The 19,019-nt window shown below is 42.6% G+C and overlaps 1 protein-coding gene across 9 annotated transcripts in view; it reads right to left on the reverse strand.

Annotated features, from left to right (window-relative positions):
• Positions 1-3,155: 3,155 nt before the first annotated feature.
• The window catches only part of NTNG1 (netrin G1), a 320,260-nt gene continuing 304,396 nt past the window's right edge, over positions 3,156-19,019 (reverse strand). For all 9 annotated transcript variants that reach the window (XM_073896222.1, XM_073896226.1, XM_073896224.1 and 6 more), the window contains one exon: positions 3,156-11,064. In XM_073896222.1, the coding sequence (XP_073752323.1) occupies positions 10,835-11,064 (230 nt within the window). In that variant the 3' untranslated portion in view covers positions 3,156-10,834. The remainder of the gene's footprint in view (positions 11,065-19,019) is intronic.

Raw genomic sequence — 19,019 nt, forward strand, 5'->3', positions numbered from 1 at the left:
CCTTTAACTTTTCACAGGAACAAAAGCCCTTTCCCTCCCTGAAAAGGAGACTCCCTATCCTGTGTTCTTGTTGAGACAATTTTAGAAGTACCTCGCTCTGTGCTGCAGGATATTCTAGTGCGTTTCCATAACATACTTAAGGGATCACTCCTTAAAATTGTCACGTCTGGAGAGCCCTGGATAAGTCAGCAAGGACACAGACGTGATCACTCTCTCCTGCCCCTAGTATTACAGGCAGCTATCAATTCCAGCTCATTTAGACTGATCCAATCCCGGCACCAAAAGCCATTTCCATATTATTACGCCAAACTGGAAATTACAGAGGCTGTGTATTCCTCTGCAAAGTCTCCAATTTAGGCTTATAGCTTAGCACTAGGTTATTAGTGATATGCATCATTATTCTCAAGATACATTCTATCTGCAAAATTTTGTTCTCAAATCCTTTGGAAGACCTCAGCTGTGCTGTTCTCTCTGCTGGGAAAGCTGCACCGTTCATGTTAGTGCGCTTTTATCAGGGGCTTTAAAATTAAGTTTTGATCATTGATTCCTTGCATCAACAGCCCCCTGATCCTTTCTAGAGGGCAGAGAAACATCACAGAGTGAGGGAGTGGACAAGCTGGAGCTAGGAGGAAGGGGGCTTTCATTAAGTGGGATCTCTCAGGGCCTCAGAGCGTCCATGTGGACGCTACAACCATGAGCAAGCAAGAAAAAACGAGAATCTTCTTTCTATTTTTCTTGTAGTCTGGTTGCAGCTTGTTTTAGTCAAATAATTCAATTTTGGAAAAACCAGATATTCAAGTTGAGGAATGATACATGCCACCAGTTCAATTGTTTTGTTTGCTTTATTGAATCAAGAAAGTAAACAAAAAAGGTTTGACAATTTAGCTGGTCCCAAACTTTTAACTGCTCGCTCCAGAAAATCTCTAAGGTCTTTGCAAACTGTAAGATTCTATTATTTTATCATTTTGTCAGTGAAATTAGTTGAATTTAGAGACCAGAATTTCTACTAGATAGCTAGAATTGCGTGAGTGGGAGAAGCTAGTGAAAGAAAAGCTTTTGCCTTATTTCACGGCTAAGTTGGAAATGTGTGGCTTCAACTCACATTTCTTGAATGTGAACCTCAGATTAAACAGTTTCATGGACAGGCTGTCAATTAATTCTCACCATCGCCCTGTGGGGTGAGGCTCAAGATGCCCACTTTAATGTTAGGTAACCGAGCCTCAGGGAAGGAGAGTTAGATAAAGCCCTGTGAGCTTCTCAGTAAATTGCGGTGAAGTTTTTAATTAGCTTAAGCCAATGGGTCTCAAAGGGTGACCTCTCGACCGGAGGCATCAACTTCATCCAGGTACTTGTTACCAGTCAAACCCTCGGGCTCCACCCCGGACCTACTGAGTCGGAAATCCTAGGGGTGCGTTCCAGCCAACTGTTTCACTAAAGCCCTCCAGGTGATTCTGATGCATGTTCAAGTCTGAGAACAATTTGTTCCAAGGCCAAGTGTGACAAAGATTGAGAAGTACGAGATGTTTCTATTTTAAGACAAGGAGCTATGTGTTAAACTGTGAAATTAGAGCTGTAACTTGGGATACATTGATCACACTTAAAGGACTGTTTGCTTTTTAAGATGCATACATCGCAAGTTTTAATTGGGAATACTCCCCTCGTGTTTTTAAAATGAGATTCAACCTGCAAATCTTTCATGTATCTAACATTTTCTCTTCGGGAATTCAGCGTGTTTTAGTTCTTCTTTCTATTATTTAATAGAGTTGTTTACTTAAATTGCATTATTTAAATATAATGAGAGGGGCACATGCTCAAATTTATATTAGCTCCTGTTGTTTCAATCATCCAGATCAGCACCTGGTACGTAACAGGTGCCCAGTAAATCTTTGTGAATGCACGTATAGGACCTTATTACACGGAAAGTCTTCTGTGTGTGTGTGTGTCTGTATCTGCTAGGAGAGATAACAAATAAATCACAGTATAAATCATATAGTAAGAACTAAGTGATGAGTCAGACCTTTAAGCATGAGTAGAAGCCGTGGGGATGATTTGCCAAGATTTCTTGGAGAGGTGGAGCTTGACTTGGGGTAGGATTTTCATGGGTGGAGAATATTGAAAGGCATTCCAGGTTTTTAAAAAGACCTGAATGAAGTCAAGAAGATGATAACGTGCAGGGCATCTTCAGGCCCCGTGGGTTGGAGAGGTATGCCGGGACACCCTGAAGGTGGGTTTTGAGTGTAAGGCTGTGGAGTGGGCAGTTATTTTGAAGGATTATCAGATGGAGGGATCACAGAGGTGCCAGCTCCTGAAAATCATTGTTTAAGCAGGTAAACTGTAAATCAATGAAAGATTCAACACTTCTTTTAACTACTGAAATCTGAACACCTTTCCCATCATAATGCTGTATCTCTACCATGCAGCCCATGAGCGCCTTGTACACTCACATTTAACCTTTTCTCCACTGGATTGCCACACTCTGCCGTCTTCCCTTCATCGTATGCATATACATAGCTTATCAGAAGCAATTAAGTGTACAGAAAGAAAAATAGGGGTCAACAATGTCTCATAAGCTACAGTGATAGAAATGTAGTGTATTATTTAGAATAAAGATGGTAAAAATACTTAACACAGTACCTAGCTCCAGGCTTTCAGTTAAGATTCACCGTGTGGTTGCTATTACTATTACTTTTTGGTCACCATTAGTATTCTCCTTTTGGCATTGTTGCTAATGTAAGCTCCATGTTCAGGCCATATGTCTCATTTAAAACTTTAAAAGCCTTGCGTTCATTGTCCTGGAGTGCTTTTGGAGGAAGGTCCGGTAAGACCTCTGGCCGAACATTTCCAGAAAAATCTGGAAATGTGGAACTGGAGCTTGAAAGTATCACCATTGCAGTCATCAGCACTTTAGACTCTTCCTGTGGTTTACCAGTTTATCAATTAATTTCGTGTTCGTTAGCTCCTTGTTATTTTCACATTAACTCTGGAGAATGAGTACCATTAGCACCATTTTATAGAGGGGAAAATTAAGTGTCTAGAGCATTACTGCCCAATAGAAATATAATGTGAGCCATATATGTAATTTAAAAGTCTCCGGTAGCCACATTAGAAAAGCAAAATGAAACAGCTGAAATGAATTCTAATAATATATTTTATTTCACCCAGTATATCCAAAATATTATCATTCCAACATGTAATCAATATGAAAATTATTAAAAAGAGAATTCACATTCTTTTCTCATTTGTTTTGTACTAAAGACTTTGAAATCCAGTGAGTATTCTTACATTCACGGGACATGTCATCTCGGACTAACCACATACAAATGCTCAATAGCTTTAGGTGGCTAGGGCCTACTGATTTAGATAGTGCTGGTCCAGAGGGCAGAGTGGGAAATGAAAATATGTGCCCTGAAAGGTCAGAATAATGCCCACAACTTAGAAAGACCTTTGCTCCTGATCTAATGCTTGTAAACTAGAATAACCATAACAATGAAACAAACCAGACAGAAAGAAAGTGACTTGGTGCCATTTAACCCAAATGCGTCCCGGTGTCGCATGTATTTTACTTTTTAAAATGTTAGGACAAGAATGGAAAAAGAAACACCCTGACCCCTTTCCAGCACAATGTCTGCAATAGAGAAAGCAGAGTGGGTTGTGCTGCTCACAACCCTGACAACAGAATCAGAACTCACATCATTTCAAACTTTTTCAGAGTGTGATCATATTTCAGGTGACACAATCTGAAGAACTGGGAGGGGTTGAAATCTGCATGGTAACATCCTCTAATGTAAATCAACAAAGGGCTATCTGCCCCTAATTGGAGGTAGCCCTCACTATCAATAATACAGGCATGTGGTCAAAAATGCAAATATATTGTGTGCATTAAGGTGAGAATTTACATGGAAATATGGACATATTCAGACCCAATGAAAAATGACATGTATCCAGTTGCCAGAGTTTATTTAATTGGAACTGATTGTGAAGTATGAGGCTTTTATTATACAAATTTTAATGCAGATATTTATATTGCTCAGGAACAGAGATTCTCCCAAGAGCTTTATTTAGAACCCTTATCAAACCACTAATATCCTTCAGACCCTGAAGGAAGGTTAACCCGGGTTCACCCAGGGCCCCAGAGTATGTGAATCTCCATTGGTCTACATGCTGCCATGAGAAACACACCAAGTTGCCAAGACACTTGGATCATTTGTCACTCACATTATACTGCTGCTCCGGGCCATTTTCACTTTTACTTCACGCCTGGCTTCCAGAACAACCATGCACATGTTAAAATAGCTATCTACAAAAGGGAGTATAGATGCCCTTAGCAGCTTGGGCAAGGTAAGGTCAGTATGAAATGAATAAAGAGCTGATTGCTGGACATGTGCCTTCAAATACCCTCATGTTATTTTCACTCATCACCTGTCTACAATTTATTATTTAACAGGACTTCCATAGTTAGGATAAATCTCAATCTTAGGTTTTAGAGCAGTCATCCTTATACTTTTAGGCCTTTTATAAATTAAAAAAAAAAAAACCAACAAAACAACAGAGTGTAATAGATTCTTTGCCCAGGGGAAAAAAAAATCATATATACACAAAATCTTACGCGTAATTTAAAGCACTTTACAGCTAGAATCCCTCCATCTCCCTCCCTGAATCTGGTTTGAAGTCTAGATGTAGAAACAGATCCTCTTTTAAGAGTCCCTTGCTATAATGTGTGCTGCTGGGTCTATTTGGCAGAATGAGAACCATTGATCAGAATGCATTTAGATTTGACTGCTTTCCCAATTATGAATTGTAATTACACAGGATGTAAACACGGGTTTAAGTGGTTGTAAAAGTACTCTAATGCTTGTCACACTATTAATTTAATAAACTAAATATTTAGTTGGGGTCCTCATAATTAGGCATCAGCCGACTGAAGGATTCCTGCAAACGTCGACATACTGTCCTCGGTCCCATGTTCTCCACTCCCCCCCCACAGCGGGGAGAAAGAGATGGGGAGTGATGACACTAATCTCTGCCTTTAGGTGTTTATCACACCATGGAAGCCAAAACAATTACTCAGGGCTTCACGGGGGTAGGCACGACTAGTAAATTTCAAAATGCTATTTCCTTGGAGAATGTTTTCTCGCCGTGTTTCACACTGGCAGAGGGAAAACCATTCCCCCACAGGAGCGGCCCTCCTTCCGAGCGCAAATACAAACGCACAAAAATGACATTATGTTCTTGCCTGCCTGGGGCAAAAAGAATCACCTAGTCTTAACAGGACTTCAGGTGTGTGATTTTCTGCCATTTTCCTTCTTTTGTTAGATTAGAATGACTGCGCCTTGTAAGAGCGAAGCTGTAATGCGGTCGTATCAGGGCAGGGCGGCTGGAACAGACACACCGCGGGACATTATGTTTCTAACGGAACTTGACACATTCTTGCCACGCAGGAATTTCAGAGTCTATGCAGACAGATGTAGGAGAGGTAGTAATTATTTTTTCTCTCTTCTAGTCAGTCCCCCCTCCCCATTCGATTCATACTTCACTAATTAAATAACAGCTGATGCCTCTGAAAAACTGGGACTATGTTAAGAAAATGGGTCTTATTATTCCTTCCAATTCTCTGCAGTTCTCTTCAGCCAGCCTAGCTAAATCTTCAGTGTTAACATAATTAGGTCTCATGGAATAATGGCCTATTTCACCAGCTATCATTTCAGGTTAATAAAAACATCACATAATTTTAAATGTTACTACTCCATTTTAATTCATCCATCAATTAAAAACAGCTCTTGGGTGACGGGAGAAGGTAGAAGAGGGATTAGATGCTCAACTGTATAAATGTAAACACCCCCTAAAATCATTTAAGTCTTTTTGATAGGCTTTTTCAGGACCTACTCAAAAAATGTGTTAGGAGCAGAATTTTTCTGCCATAATCGATCTCAAATAATTGCATTTTTAAATATTAATATGGGTTTTTCACAGATGCTGTTTTCTCATTTCTAGCTAAGTGCAATAATACAATTTTTACAAGGGATATATCTGTTTCTTAGTTATTTGATTCTTCAGATGCAAAATGAAGATAGTATGTGAGTCACACCTTCCCAGGTGTTGTGGAGAGTAAAAGTGCTCCATGTTCCCAAGATTTGGGTGAAAATTCAAAATGTGATGGTTGGCATTCTTAATTCTGACATCATATTATGTTTATGTGTAGTTTATGCTAGGAATTCCTCGGCATCTGTTTTAGGTAACTAAAGGGGAAAACTTACTTTTAGTGTAAAAAAGTGGAAATGTAGTTAAGAGGGAAAAACTCTTCTATATGGAACTGGTCAGAACTGTAGGAATATTTGTGTCAGATCAATATTCAATATTTCTCAGACAGAAAATGGATTAGAATCTAGTCCTGATTTCCTGAGGCCAAGAAGGAATTGCTCACAACCAGACATTTGGATCAAAACTCTGGAGGTGTTCCTTACCTCTATTTTTCATTCTTATATACCATTAAGGCTGTCCAATTGGATTTTCCAAAAAAAAAAAAAAAAAAAAAAGAAATCCTACCGTTTTACCTGGTTATTCATATTGTTCTAACATGTAGCTTGGTTTCTGCCCCCATTCCCACCCTTACCAAGAAAGACTGGGAATAAACATGGTGGGGAAGGAACTCTATTCAGATTGCTGAAGCTGAAGCTTTAAAATTGCGCCAGATCATAAGATACAGAGTCCCATATGTTACAAATATATATAGAACATGTATTTCAAAGTTCCCACAGATTCTGTGCAAGCTTGTGAGCAGAGACTGTTGAACAGGTATTTTATTTAGTCTTCAACAACAGGTGAAGTACAACAAACCCATATCCCATAATGCACCGAGCACCCATGTCAGAGTATGGGGTCTTTACATCCTATAGTAATACTGGATTATTGATGGTGGAGAGGGAAGGCAATGGGACAAAAGATCTGACTTCAGGGTTTCCTCACAGCTGCCCCCAGTCCATCCCAAACTTCCTACCATCCAGCAAGTCCACAGCACAAGTCTGAGAAGAGGTGTGGCGGAGCATTCATAACAGGAACCGCTGAACTGTGGCCCATGCCTTCCCCCAACCTGCACATTTCTGTTACCCAGGTGAGTGATTTGTGCCATCTTAGCAATTTAATTCAAGGGCACCTCATGCAGTGTTTCCGTCCAGGCAGATCCACCAGGTGGGGACCAGGACAAAAGTGCCAATGGAAGCCCATGTGTCATACGGCTAAACAGTTAAAAGTTACATGGCAAGCTAACACAGGCTTGAATAAAATACATTCCAATCTGCCACTTTGACACAAATGCTTTTATAGGAATTGGAAACCCAGGTATCGACTTAGAATCCTTAGCCTGCTCAGAGTTCCTTCCGTCCTGGACCCTGGCCCTGAGGTAGCCCTAGTCTCCCCCTCCCACCTTTCGCCCCTTTCCTTTCATTCCTGAGCTCTGGTTTTCACCGCAAGGAGCTTCTTCTCGCTCCTGTGAGAATTCGCCAGTGTGCACTGCCTGTCACGACCGATTCACGAATCTATCCACACAGACTCACTGCTGGCCACCCTTGCGCCCAGGGATGTGTAGTCATGATGCATGATGCCGCTTGCCTTTAGGACCTTGGGCCCCCAGAAGAGGTGCATACATGCCGTTAAAGTGGCTGGAGGCCATCTGGGTAGGAAATACTAGGTTCCCAGCTACTAATACCAAGTGACAGGAGGGTCAGAATGGGTCCCTTTAAGCAAGGGCCCCTCTTTGCTGGGACTGAAGTGCTCCATCTAGGCTGGTACATGGTCAGGAATAAATCACTTCCATATCACAGCAGACCAGGCTAGTTACTGTCTTAGAAATAATGATACTTTGTATATAGCTGAGCCTTCGGACAAAAATTTTGTTGCAGTTTTATGCTCATTCATGGTGTTGATGGATGGAATTATATTTTTACTCTGCGGGAAAGTTGACAAAGCAAGAATTGGGACCTTAAGTATGTGAACAGCTTAGTCCCCACTTTTCAGCTGAGTCCTGTTCTAAAGACATAATATGGTAGCTGGAACCCGCTTTGCAAGAATGCTGGAGAGCAGCAGATGAATAAAAATCCACTGAGCTGGGGTTTCTTCAAAGGAATAAACCCTTTAGAAGAACTTGAGAATCCAGATTAAAAAGAACATTTCATTTCCATTTGTAATATACCTAAAAGTGAATTTTTATTAAAAGCAGATCACATCACTTCAGGAAATTCAGAAAACTATATCTAAATACATGGAACACAAGATATTCCTCATCAATTTAGATTCTTATAGCCTCATAAAGATAAAATGCAGATGAATTGATTTAGATCAAGCCTTCATTAAATTTTAGAATTAGCTTTTGGAATCCCATGTATTGCAATGTGCAGAGTCTGATTCCTGAGCATTGTGACAAAGCCATGAGTGGATAATGATAAAGTGCATCATTGCTAGAAATAACACAGTCTGCCTTTGGTTTGTGCTCATAAACTATAAGACAACCTAAATTCCAATTTTAATATGAGAAATCCACCTCATTATAAGTAATCTCAAACTCTGTGTGTTATCAGCATTTTCATGTGTATTCTTTGGTGAGTCTGAACTATAATTTGCTGTTTATGCTTCTAATGTAAATCTCCAATTTCTGGTTGGCCACCCTGGCACTAAACCAGCACTCGAATTTATTTCCATCTCTCCTTATTTCTTACATCAGAAGAGACTGTTGGTTTGAATAAGAAACATTCAATCGACTTAGACGTGGGGTGGCAGGCAGCGCAGGCATTACCTGTTTACCTTTTATTGCCTGTTTTGAATTGGCTTTTCTGGGAACAAAACCAATAAGACACGATGTTCCTTCATCTAGTTTTCACCCAGGTTATTTATCAGAAGACACCCCCCACCCCCGGCCCCCACCCCATGGTGGGGTGAAGAATTCAGCCTGGGAGCAGGCTTCCAACCTAACACTATCATGGATTATTGCTCTCCCAAGTCATGAAGGACTTCATTGTCCGAAAGACCCTGGCTTGGGCTGATAATTGTTTCTGATTCCAGGACCTGCTGCTAACACATTTGTAAGCCGTGGAACGACAGTGTGCTGGGAACGGAACGCACACTCTTTGAGCCACTTTGAGACTTTGCAAGGGTTCCCCCCGCACCACCCCTGCCCTCGCTGTCTGGCACAGTCATTGGCCTGCTAAAAGGCAGAAACAATTTATTACACCTCGGGTGGTACTTAAAACAAACTTTATTCTCAGGAACAGCAGTTATGTCTCCTTGCTGCTGTATATGTTGCTATTTCCTCTAAATACTAAGTCTGTAGATATTCAATCAAATTGCTAATCACTCAATTTCCCTGCCACTTTCCTGGTTCTCCAGGTTGCCTCTCATGATACTCCATGTAAACACTGTATTTGCGAAGATACACAGATCAGCATCCCTAGAGTCACATGATCACATCAATCTGTGAAAATAGCATGACTTAAAAATTAAAGTCTCTTAGTACTCTGCCAACAGGCTTTGGCATGATCTTGGCAATTGCTTAGATTTTTTTTTTTTTTGCTGTTATAATTTTTCCCAAGTGGAAATAGTCTCATATTTTGCAGAAGTTGTCCAAGCTAGTGAACATCGATCCATCTTCCTGGGTACTAAATTCGTCAGCTGAACGCATTCAGTCCATATAGGAACCAGTAAAGTGAGTGTGGAACTGCTTGGTGGCTGCTCCTTTCATCTTAAGAAATTGCAATACAAATTCCTGAAATCATTTACGCAGGAATTTTTATTCTTTAAATCTTCCAGTGTTAAAGCAACAAGAAAACACTTAGAATGTCCTTTGGTGGAATCTTATTACACTTGTTATATATGTAAACTGATATTCTTTGATGCCAGCACGTTCGTTGCCCTTACAGAGAGATCTCTGCACAATGAAAACAAAACAGAACGCAAGAGGACAAAATAAAATGTCAGTCTTTGCTGCTTCGAATTAGATACATTAACAGATTGTCTGGTAACACAAATTGGCAAGAATACAAAAAATCTACATATTACAGTATTTCAAGAAAAATAACTTCATTTGAATACAAAAGGATAGATACACTTTCTTTTTTCCTAGAGCCACTCTTGGACAGTGGATGTGTGCTCACACTGAGAACGACTTCAGTGCTGCTAAGATATAGGGAGTATGACTGGCTTGAGCTTTTGGAGGGGGCTGTTACACATGTGCGTTACTAACATCAGACAAAGAAATCTTTCAACCAACAAGGGTTACAGAGCAACGTTCACTAAAGCACAGGTTGGAAGGGGTTCAGGGACTGAAGCAGGCCAATATGGCAGCTTGTAACAGATTTCCTTATACCCACAGTGCACTGCCAACAAAGAATGCTTCTGTTTGGTTGGTCCACACACTGGGCCAGTGGTGCTGGGGCACCCCACGGGAGAGTAGCGAGTGGTTGTAGGTTGCTTGATTTGTTTGTTTGTTGTCTTTCCTGTTTCGGGGCGGGGCGGGGGGGGGCTGTCGCTCCTTCCCAGTCGGCAATAAGCTCTGCAGCTGGCCTTGTGACTTGCGGTGATAGGATCAACAGCTGCCAACGCCTCTGGAGTCAGAAATGAACAGTCTTTACTCGGATGTGCTGTCCACGGCTGATCAATATGGCTTAGTTCTGTTAGGCCTTTTTAGTTTGTACACGGTGTCGGAGTGGGGGTGTCTGAGGGTGTGTTTCCTATGTTCTCAGCGAATGCTTGCGGGTCGCATTGGCCTCCCCCCCCCTCCGCGCGCTGCGGCGGCGGCGGCGGCGGCGGCGGCGGCGAGCCCTGGCCGGGCTGGTGGCCGGCGGCGCGCCTAGACGAGCAGGGGGCTGGCGGTGCCCAGCATCGCGGTCAGCAGCAGCAGCGCGGGGGAGCCGGGCGGGGGCGCCCCCTGGCCGGAGTCGGAGCCGCAGCTGCCCGCCTCCTCGCACCGCAGCTTCTCGCACAGGATGCCCGTGTACGCGGCCGGGCAGAGGCAGCGCACGTTGTTGTAGCACGTCCCTCCGTTCTGGCAGTGCAGGAGCTCGTTGTCGCAGACGTTCGCTGCAGAGCGGGGGGGTGGGGGGTGGGGTGGGGCGCGGGGAGGAGAAGCAGAAGCCATTTCAGTGCATCTAGTACAGCAGGTTTTCGGCTTAAAAACACCTCTACGGATCCTGTGTTTCCGCCCGCCCCCCTCCCCTCCCCTCCCCTCCCCTCCCCTCCCCTCCCTCCCCTCCCCGCCACAAACTAAGCACGTGACTCCCAATTTCCAAACAAATGTAGTTTGCTGCCTTTGTTTGTTTGTTTTAAATCATATTTGTCTTTTTCGTATAGATTTTTGCTGCGATCTTGGATAGTATCATTGTCCATGTCAGGCTATCGAGTACAAAGTAATGGAATACTCCTGGTTTCGCAGTATCTTCTCTTCATAGGACTGGGACCTGTTGGGACCTCCTGCGTTTTTAAAGGACAAGTGCCCTGATACAAGAATGCAGAGTTTTAAGAAGCCAGATGAATGGTAGTTAAAATGCAAATAGGTATGGCTAAAAGGACCAAGAACCTCCAAAGGGGTGGGGCATTCTCCCTGCAGGTGATTCCAGCGGCAGCATGCGGGAAGACAGGGCCTACGGGGGAGGCAGGACGAGGGAGGGGATGGGAGGGGGGAGAGGAGGGGGCAGGCAGCATGCTCCAGGCAGGCGGCAGCCAGATCAGAAGAGAGAAAGTGGGAGGAGAGTGAGGATGAGCCGTCATATTTGCCCCTGACAGCCTATTAGGATATTCACTGCCTTGTAAATCCGGGAAGTAGTAGAGTCCAAGGTTACCTTGATTTCCCGGAATGATAAAAAATGCAGTGATGAGACCCTGATTACCAAAATTTCGCTATGTCCGTCAATTAATAGAATCGGTTTGAATAAATCAAGCAAGCAATTCCAGATACGAAAATTCATTCATGGTCCCTGTCATGTAATTTTCATCTCTAATAATTACTTATTTCAAAGTTCTGGTTATCCTCATTAATTCCATGTCTCCTATTCTTTTAGATAATCAAGGTTTCACTGATTTAGCAGAATGTTAAATAGGACCCAGGGAAATTAAAATAACAACAAAGAGTAAAAGAGCCAAGAACACTTCCAACAACATATGCTGCTTAAGCATTTAATATATAGAACCACTCCGGAGCGGGGCGGGGAGGGGGGGTTAGGGGCAGAGCAGAAAAAGTAGATTTTTATAAATTATAACATTTTTCATTTTTAAAAAAATGTCATGGTCAAATTTCCCTGGGGGTACCACATGAATTAAACACACACACGCACACGCACACACTTAATATTACTATCAAGTTCAAAGTATTAAAAAAAAAAAATCTCCCAAGTAGTAATTCAATAAATGCTGCTTGTCCATTAATCATGTTCAGTAGTCATGTCACCTTGAAAGGAAGCTTCCTACACACAAACGTTCTAATGCCCTGTGTGCAAATGAGCTGAGGAAAGATAGTAGTGGATGCTCACAGAGTTAATAACAAAGTGCCCTCAGCGGGGCCTTGTTTTACCTTCTTCCACAATAACTCCTTGGCGACCTCTAAGACAGCTGCATAATGTATTGGTACAATTTTCAAAAGTACCCACACTTGCTGTCTGCAAATGTCAGAAGTGACTATTAAGGCCTACTAAATCCTTCAGGTTCCAAATATTGACATACAAGGTGGTGTTGTGGGGGCTCTAATGATTATATAAGCTGCCTCTCATTGGGTGGGAGAAATCTTGAATATTAGACCCAATTTATAGTATTTTATGTCATGGTTAAAAATGTCAAGAGCTGTAGCTGGGAGGCAAAAATCTACAAGTGTAGAGTGGTTCTACTCATGGTCAAAACTGGTTGTTGTTAATTTGAGAAGCATCCATATTTTTCAGCATTTTGTTTTGCTTACCCTTCAGGAAATAGCTGTTTAATTGGGGTAACATGGAAGAAACAGATCCAAATAACTGTTTCCATTTAAAGTTAAAGATTCTTAGCATTTCTAGTCCCAGGCAGCAGATTGCTGAATGGGATAGTTCCTTCCATTTGGGCACCAGAGGTAGGGAAATATCTGTTCTATCAATATCAATAATTGCTTGCCTTGGATTATTGAGAAGAAATCAATAATTAGATAGTGCTCCCCTTAAAAAAAAAAAAGCTATTTTTCTTCTTGGACTTGAAGGTAAATCAGTTGTTGAACAGAGATTTCTTTCTTTTTCCTTTCTTTTTTCTTTCCCCAAGAAGCTGGTGATTAAGTTAAAATCGAATACCTTTTTTACATTTAAATAATCTGCTAGTTGATGTTGGTGAGTGTGAGAAATTCAATAACTAGGCAAGGAACAGATGTAACCCAGGATTCATAATATCATGGATTGGGGAAGTAAATTTTTTTCTGTAAGAGATAAACAGAAAAAAATCAAATCTAGAATATATTTTCATTACTTTAGAATTCGCTATAAGACTTTTTACATTTAGTCTCCTGATTGTGCTATTTGACAAACACAGAACTTCATAGCTATGTGCAGCATTCTGTTGGAATCACGTGCTAGAAGCACATCTGAACCTAACTACAGATCTTACTTGCTATTCATAAATTTATCCTTCATCTTCATGTCTTTTTGAACCAAATTTGTGGTGCTTAATGAATAAACTAGGTGGCTAACAAATATCACTGAGCTCTTCTTCAGCATATGAAGCCTTTTACGAAACACCGTGAACAGATAAAAAATGATAAAGCGTGATCTCTGCTCTTATGGAGTTCAAGTCTGGTTGGGAAGCTAAAATATAGGCAAGACATGATCCAGTAATAATTTCATTAGCATGCCTTTATCAATTCCATCCGCCTCAGCCAACATCTGTTGTGGGCCAAGCATCCCGCTCGATTGTACTGTTGTACCTGCCCTAAAGGAGCTCACAGTTTGGCAGAAAACAAATGAAAACGAACATGCAGAAATAACTGTAATACAAAAAAAGACAATAAAGGAAGTATTTGCAAAATGCTAGGGGAACTGAGATGCTGGTGTAAATAATTATTTGGAGGAAGATTAGAAAAGATTCTAGGAAGGAGATTGTACTTGAACAATAGTGCACTCCAGGCAGATATTGGTAGAAGGAGCATTATGGATGGGGAAACTGTATGAGTATGGCCTGGGAGACTTGCAAGTGCAGAGTGCTGGTTATTAAGCAATTGTCTCTCAACTCTAAAAGCACCCTTCTTTCTGCACGTTGTCTCCGGCTTCCACGGACAGGGGAGTGTTGCCCTGTGATGGCCCTTCACCCCGGTAGCAGCATTTGGTCGCAGGGTGTAGCTTTATTCAGAACCGGCTTTATTCCCCCACCCCCTCCCCCCCTCAGAAGTTTCCTGCACCAACCCAGCGGCGTTCCTTCCCTAGAAGTTCAAGCTCAGCTCTGAGGGGCCCTGCCCAGGTTTCAGAGGTCCCAGGCAGCAGTCAGGCATTCTGTCCCCCCATGTCTGTGGGGTCTCCCCTCTGTCCTTTTAGTTTCTAATAACTCATCCTCTTTCCCGTGATCCTGCTGCCCAGGAGTGGTGCTGCTCTCTGCTTATTCAGTCTCTACTATCTCTGAGTGACTTCAGTGTCCTCTTCTCAGTTCTAAATTCCAAAACACCCGTTTAACTGTTCCCTTCAATGAATTTTCTCTGTTGAGATGCCTAGTGTGGTTTCAGTTTTCTGACAGGAGCCTGACTGAGAGACGCATGGAACACACTGGTGAATTGCGAACGGACTGGTGTGGCTGGAATGTTGGATGTGCACAGGGCAAATGGAGACTGGAAACGTAGGCTGTGGCCTGGTTGTGTACCTTCTTCATAACACACAACACAGAGTTTCGATAATAGGCAATGGGAAGCTGTCAAAGACCTAGGAGCAGGGTGGTGTTTTAAAGGGGGGAGACACAGGTGAGGCTTAGCCAGAGAAAGGACAGACTGGAGGCGAGGGGCCCAGATGCTTCAGTAGAACGGGCTTGGTCTGGTTAGAGCAATGGGGAGGGAGAGGGGATAGATTTGGACGCAGGCGATTTGAAATGGTTAAGAGAGACTCTGAGGTTCCTGTTTTCAGTATTCGGATGCATCGTAATAAAATTTATAAAGAAAAGTAGATTGGAGGAAGACTTTGGGCAGGGAAGGAAATGCACTTTTTTGGACCTATTGACTTTGAGGGGTCTGTAGGCTCTTCTTCAGGGGTCTTGTTCTTAGCTGGACAAACCAGTTAACCGTTCAGGAGGTAGGTCATCCTGGAGTTACAGGTTTGGAGCAGGGGTGATGGTGGTCATTGTTACAGATGGAAGTGAAGGGACTAGAAGACCTAATCTTGGTAGAATGTAGCGTAAGGACAAGTGAAGGCTCTGGATCGAACACTGAAGAATATCAGCATCTAGGCCACAGGAAGAGAATGAAAGATCACGAAGGGTCCTGGGAAGAAAAGATGTCAACAAGATGCAGTGGTCATATGAGGGTATACAATTAATTCTAGAAGCCTTTCTGCTGTGGGTGACTTTATCTAGGGATAAGCAAACAGACTGGAAGAGTGTGAGAGAAGGGTACTTTGAGTGAAGGAAATTGCACAATAAGGATTACATGTTCTTGATTGAGTCTGACAGAAGGGATTTGGGAATAATTAAAAAAAGGATTGGAGAAATTTAAGGAATTAACATTTAACAGAGGTCTTTGGTTGTCAGTCTAAAGTAATGCTTTTCAACAGTGGATGATTTTGTCTCCTGGGGGAAATCTGACAATGTCTGCAGACATTTGGTTGTCACACCTCAGGGGAGGGCATGCTACTGGCCTCTAGTGGATAGAAGCCAGAGATGATGCTAAATATCCCGCAATGCACAGGACAGCTCCCCCCCCCCCGCCCCCGCCCCCGCCCCCAACAAAGAATCACTCTTCAATTAATGTCGATGGTAAAATGATGAAGTTCTGGACCAGGGTGTCAGCCATAGCAACGAAGAGGAGCGGTTGTCCTTACATATACTGGGCAAAGGGGAATGAAGATGCCTTGCTGATTCTAGATCACAGAGAGATAGTGAGTTTTTAGGTGCAGAGCCACGGGAATTAGAGGCGACTGTAAATCCTCAAAGTTGAAATATAAGAGTGGCTTATCCTTGGAGGGGAGTAAATACAGAAAGCTGGGATTTAAGACAGACCCGTTGGGTCACACACCGTTGACAATGAGAGAATAAGAGAGATGAACCAAAATGACCCATCGTATAATTTGTTCTACTTTGGTCTGTTAGGAATAGTAAAGTCACAGTGTGGAGAAACTCCAGAAACTAGACAAGTTCTAGATGAGGAAACTGAAAGCAATTTATGGAAGAGCTAGAGCTAGAATCAGGGCTCCTGATTTACAGATTCCCGCTCTTTACATAGAAAAGAACGTTCAGGAGAAACACAGTAAATGGTGGCGTGCAGTGCGCATCCTATGTTCCTCAAGACAATCTAACTAACCTCTGTAATCCTCAGTGGATTGTCACATGTACTGACCAGCTGTTCTGCCTTCATACCACACTGTGACTAGGCGGGGGTATAGGTTGAGAGCATTAGATCTCATATCTTCCAGACTTCCAGTGCGTTCTGGCAGCACTCCAAATACCAATCAGCTCATCCATAAAGTGTAACCAAAAATATCAAAGGTCTAGGTTGGGAATAGCAACAGATAAACACCATTTACAACCCTGGCAGTATCTCCAGTTCATCCAGCATGTCACTGCCGATTAAAACTCCAACCAGGGATTGCTCCCCAACACACATCTTGCAGTTACCACTTCCTTTACTTGGTGCCCTTCTGTGTGGATTTGTCTCAAACTGAAAACTCTCACCTTATTTGGGGAAGTATTTACATTAAACATGTCCTGATTCTATCTTCATTGCTATTGACAACCTAAGGGTGTGCGATCTCTGTAAACAAAGAAGGTTTGTCTTTAAGTCCTTTGTATGAGAATTGATCCAGTATTGCCTGCAAATTATTATTTGCCAGACACCATTATGTTTATTATGATGAAATATCCTTGGATACCAGAAAAACTAATCCTACTTTGGTACTGGCTTGACTGTATTCTAAAGGATACTTTTACCATTGATAAAAATAATTCATTAACCGTCGGATGTTTCAATATTAGGAATGCTTTCAAGTGAAGCGACCAGAATGATCTGTGGCCCCTAAGAGATAAGGTTGGGTATTAATGTTAGAACCAAACAGTTATGTGGCTAAAAGATGAAGTGTGGGATCCTGGTGAAGAGGCTGTAGTTGGCAAGGTGTTATAATAGTTCTGATCACAGCTTCAGTAAGCAAGCCACAATAGCAGATAAAGAAGCTTCCACAGTTGCTATGAGTTTGTAAAAACACTCAGAATTTTCAAAGTGAAAAAGTAAGAATGAGCGGCATTTCTTCCTCTCTGTTTCCCTTCTTATCTTTCCTCTGGCTTCGATAATGAGCCACAGGGATGTGGCTAAATTATTCAATTCTTTAACTTGTTTTTGTGGGTTCCTTGATTGTCATGCATGTTTCCTCTTCCCAAACTGCAATCCCTTGTCAAAATGTGAATGATGAGGGGCGCCTGGGTGGCTCATTTGTTAAGCATCTGCCTTCGGCTCAGGTCATGGTCCCAGGGTCCTGGGATGGAGCCCCGCATCGGGCTCCCTGCTCCACAGGAAGCCTGCTTCTCCCTCTCCCACTCCCCCTGCTTGTGTTCCCTCTCTCGCTGTCTCTCTCTCTCTCTGTTAAATGAATAAATAAACTCTTTAAAAAAAGAAAAAAAATGTGAATGACGAGACCTTGATTCCTTTTCCTTCCGTTAGTCCTTTCTGGAACGTATGGAAAAGCAGACATAGAGAGGGATCCCTATGTTCAAAATGGGCACCAGCCAGAACTTAGTGTCGCTGCTTGTTCTATTCTTCTTTGCTTTGGTGACCTGAAGGGTCACTTATTCCCCTTATGGTCATGATGATCCATTGCATTACAAAAGGGAAGTTTTCTGTGTTTGGATCTTGTTCAAAGCCACTATACATTTAGGTTCACCCTGTCAGTGAGCCGCTATGCTTGAGCAATGCTGGGTCTGTATTTATAGACTTGAAAGTTTCTCTTTTTGGCTTTGTCTCAGGCACTTCAAGGGATCGATGCAACGCGTTGCCATGACAACCTTCCTTGATGGTTGTATTAATAAAGTGACCTCTACCTTCCCCACCTGAAACGAGCCCAGGATTGCCGAGGGAAAGATGTTCCAAATTGTTCCCGTCCTTTTCAAAGAAACGTCAAAGAGTGAATAACCTCTACCAAACAGGCTAATAACAAAGGCATGTATGCAACATTCAGTTCCGATTTAGGCATTTGAGATTTTGTGGCAGGGAGATAAAGAGCTATGATTATGACCCATTTATTCAGCCTTGCCGGCTGTGATACAAAGTTGTGACCTGTGAGATATAAAATCGGGTCTTAGCTCCTGGGGTATGGAAGAATCTTTGCAGGCTGGTGTCTAATGGCCTTTTGTGAATTCTGGGCACACTAACTGCATTCCCCCCCCCATCTTTTCTCACTTATGTCTGGCTATGAATGGTGACGTGGTACAGTGGAGAAAACATTGATTAAGAGTCATGAAACCTGGGGCGCCTGGGTGGCTCAGTTGGTTAAGCGACTGCCTTCGGCTCAGGTCATGATCCTGGAGTCCCGGGATCGAGTCCCACATCAGGCTCCCTGCTCAGCGGGGAGTCTGCTTCTCCCTCTGACCCTCTTCCCTCTCCTGCTCTCTATCTCTCATTCTCTCTCTCTCTCAAATAAATACATAAAATCTTTAAAAAAAAAAGAGTCATGAAACCTGGGTTCTAGTTCTGACTAGCCATCCCTTTGCTGTGAGGTCTTGGACATACCATGAAGCTACTTAGTGACATCTACCCATCCATCCATCTATCCATCCATCCATCACCCAACCAGGCACTGTCCTAGATGATGGGCACATGGTGGGAGCCAGGCAGATGATGTAGCTGCTTCTGT

Source organism: Callorhinus ursinus, unplaced genomic scaffold (genome assembly GCF_003265705.2).
Source record: "Callorhinus ursinus isolate GAN/ISIS: 27379988/994484 unplaced genomic scaffold, GSC_fseal_2.0 scaffold9, whole genome shotgun sequence".
NCBI lineage: Eukaryota > Metazoa > Chordata > Mammalia > Carnivora > Otariidae > Callorhinus > Callorhinus ursinus.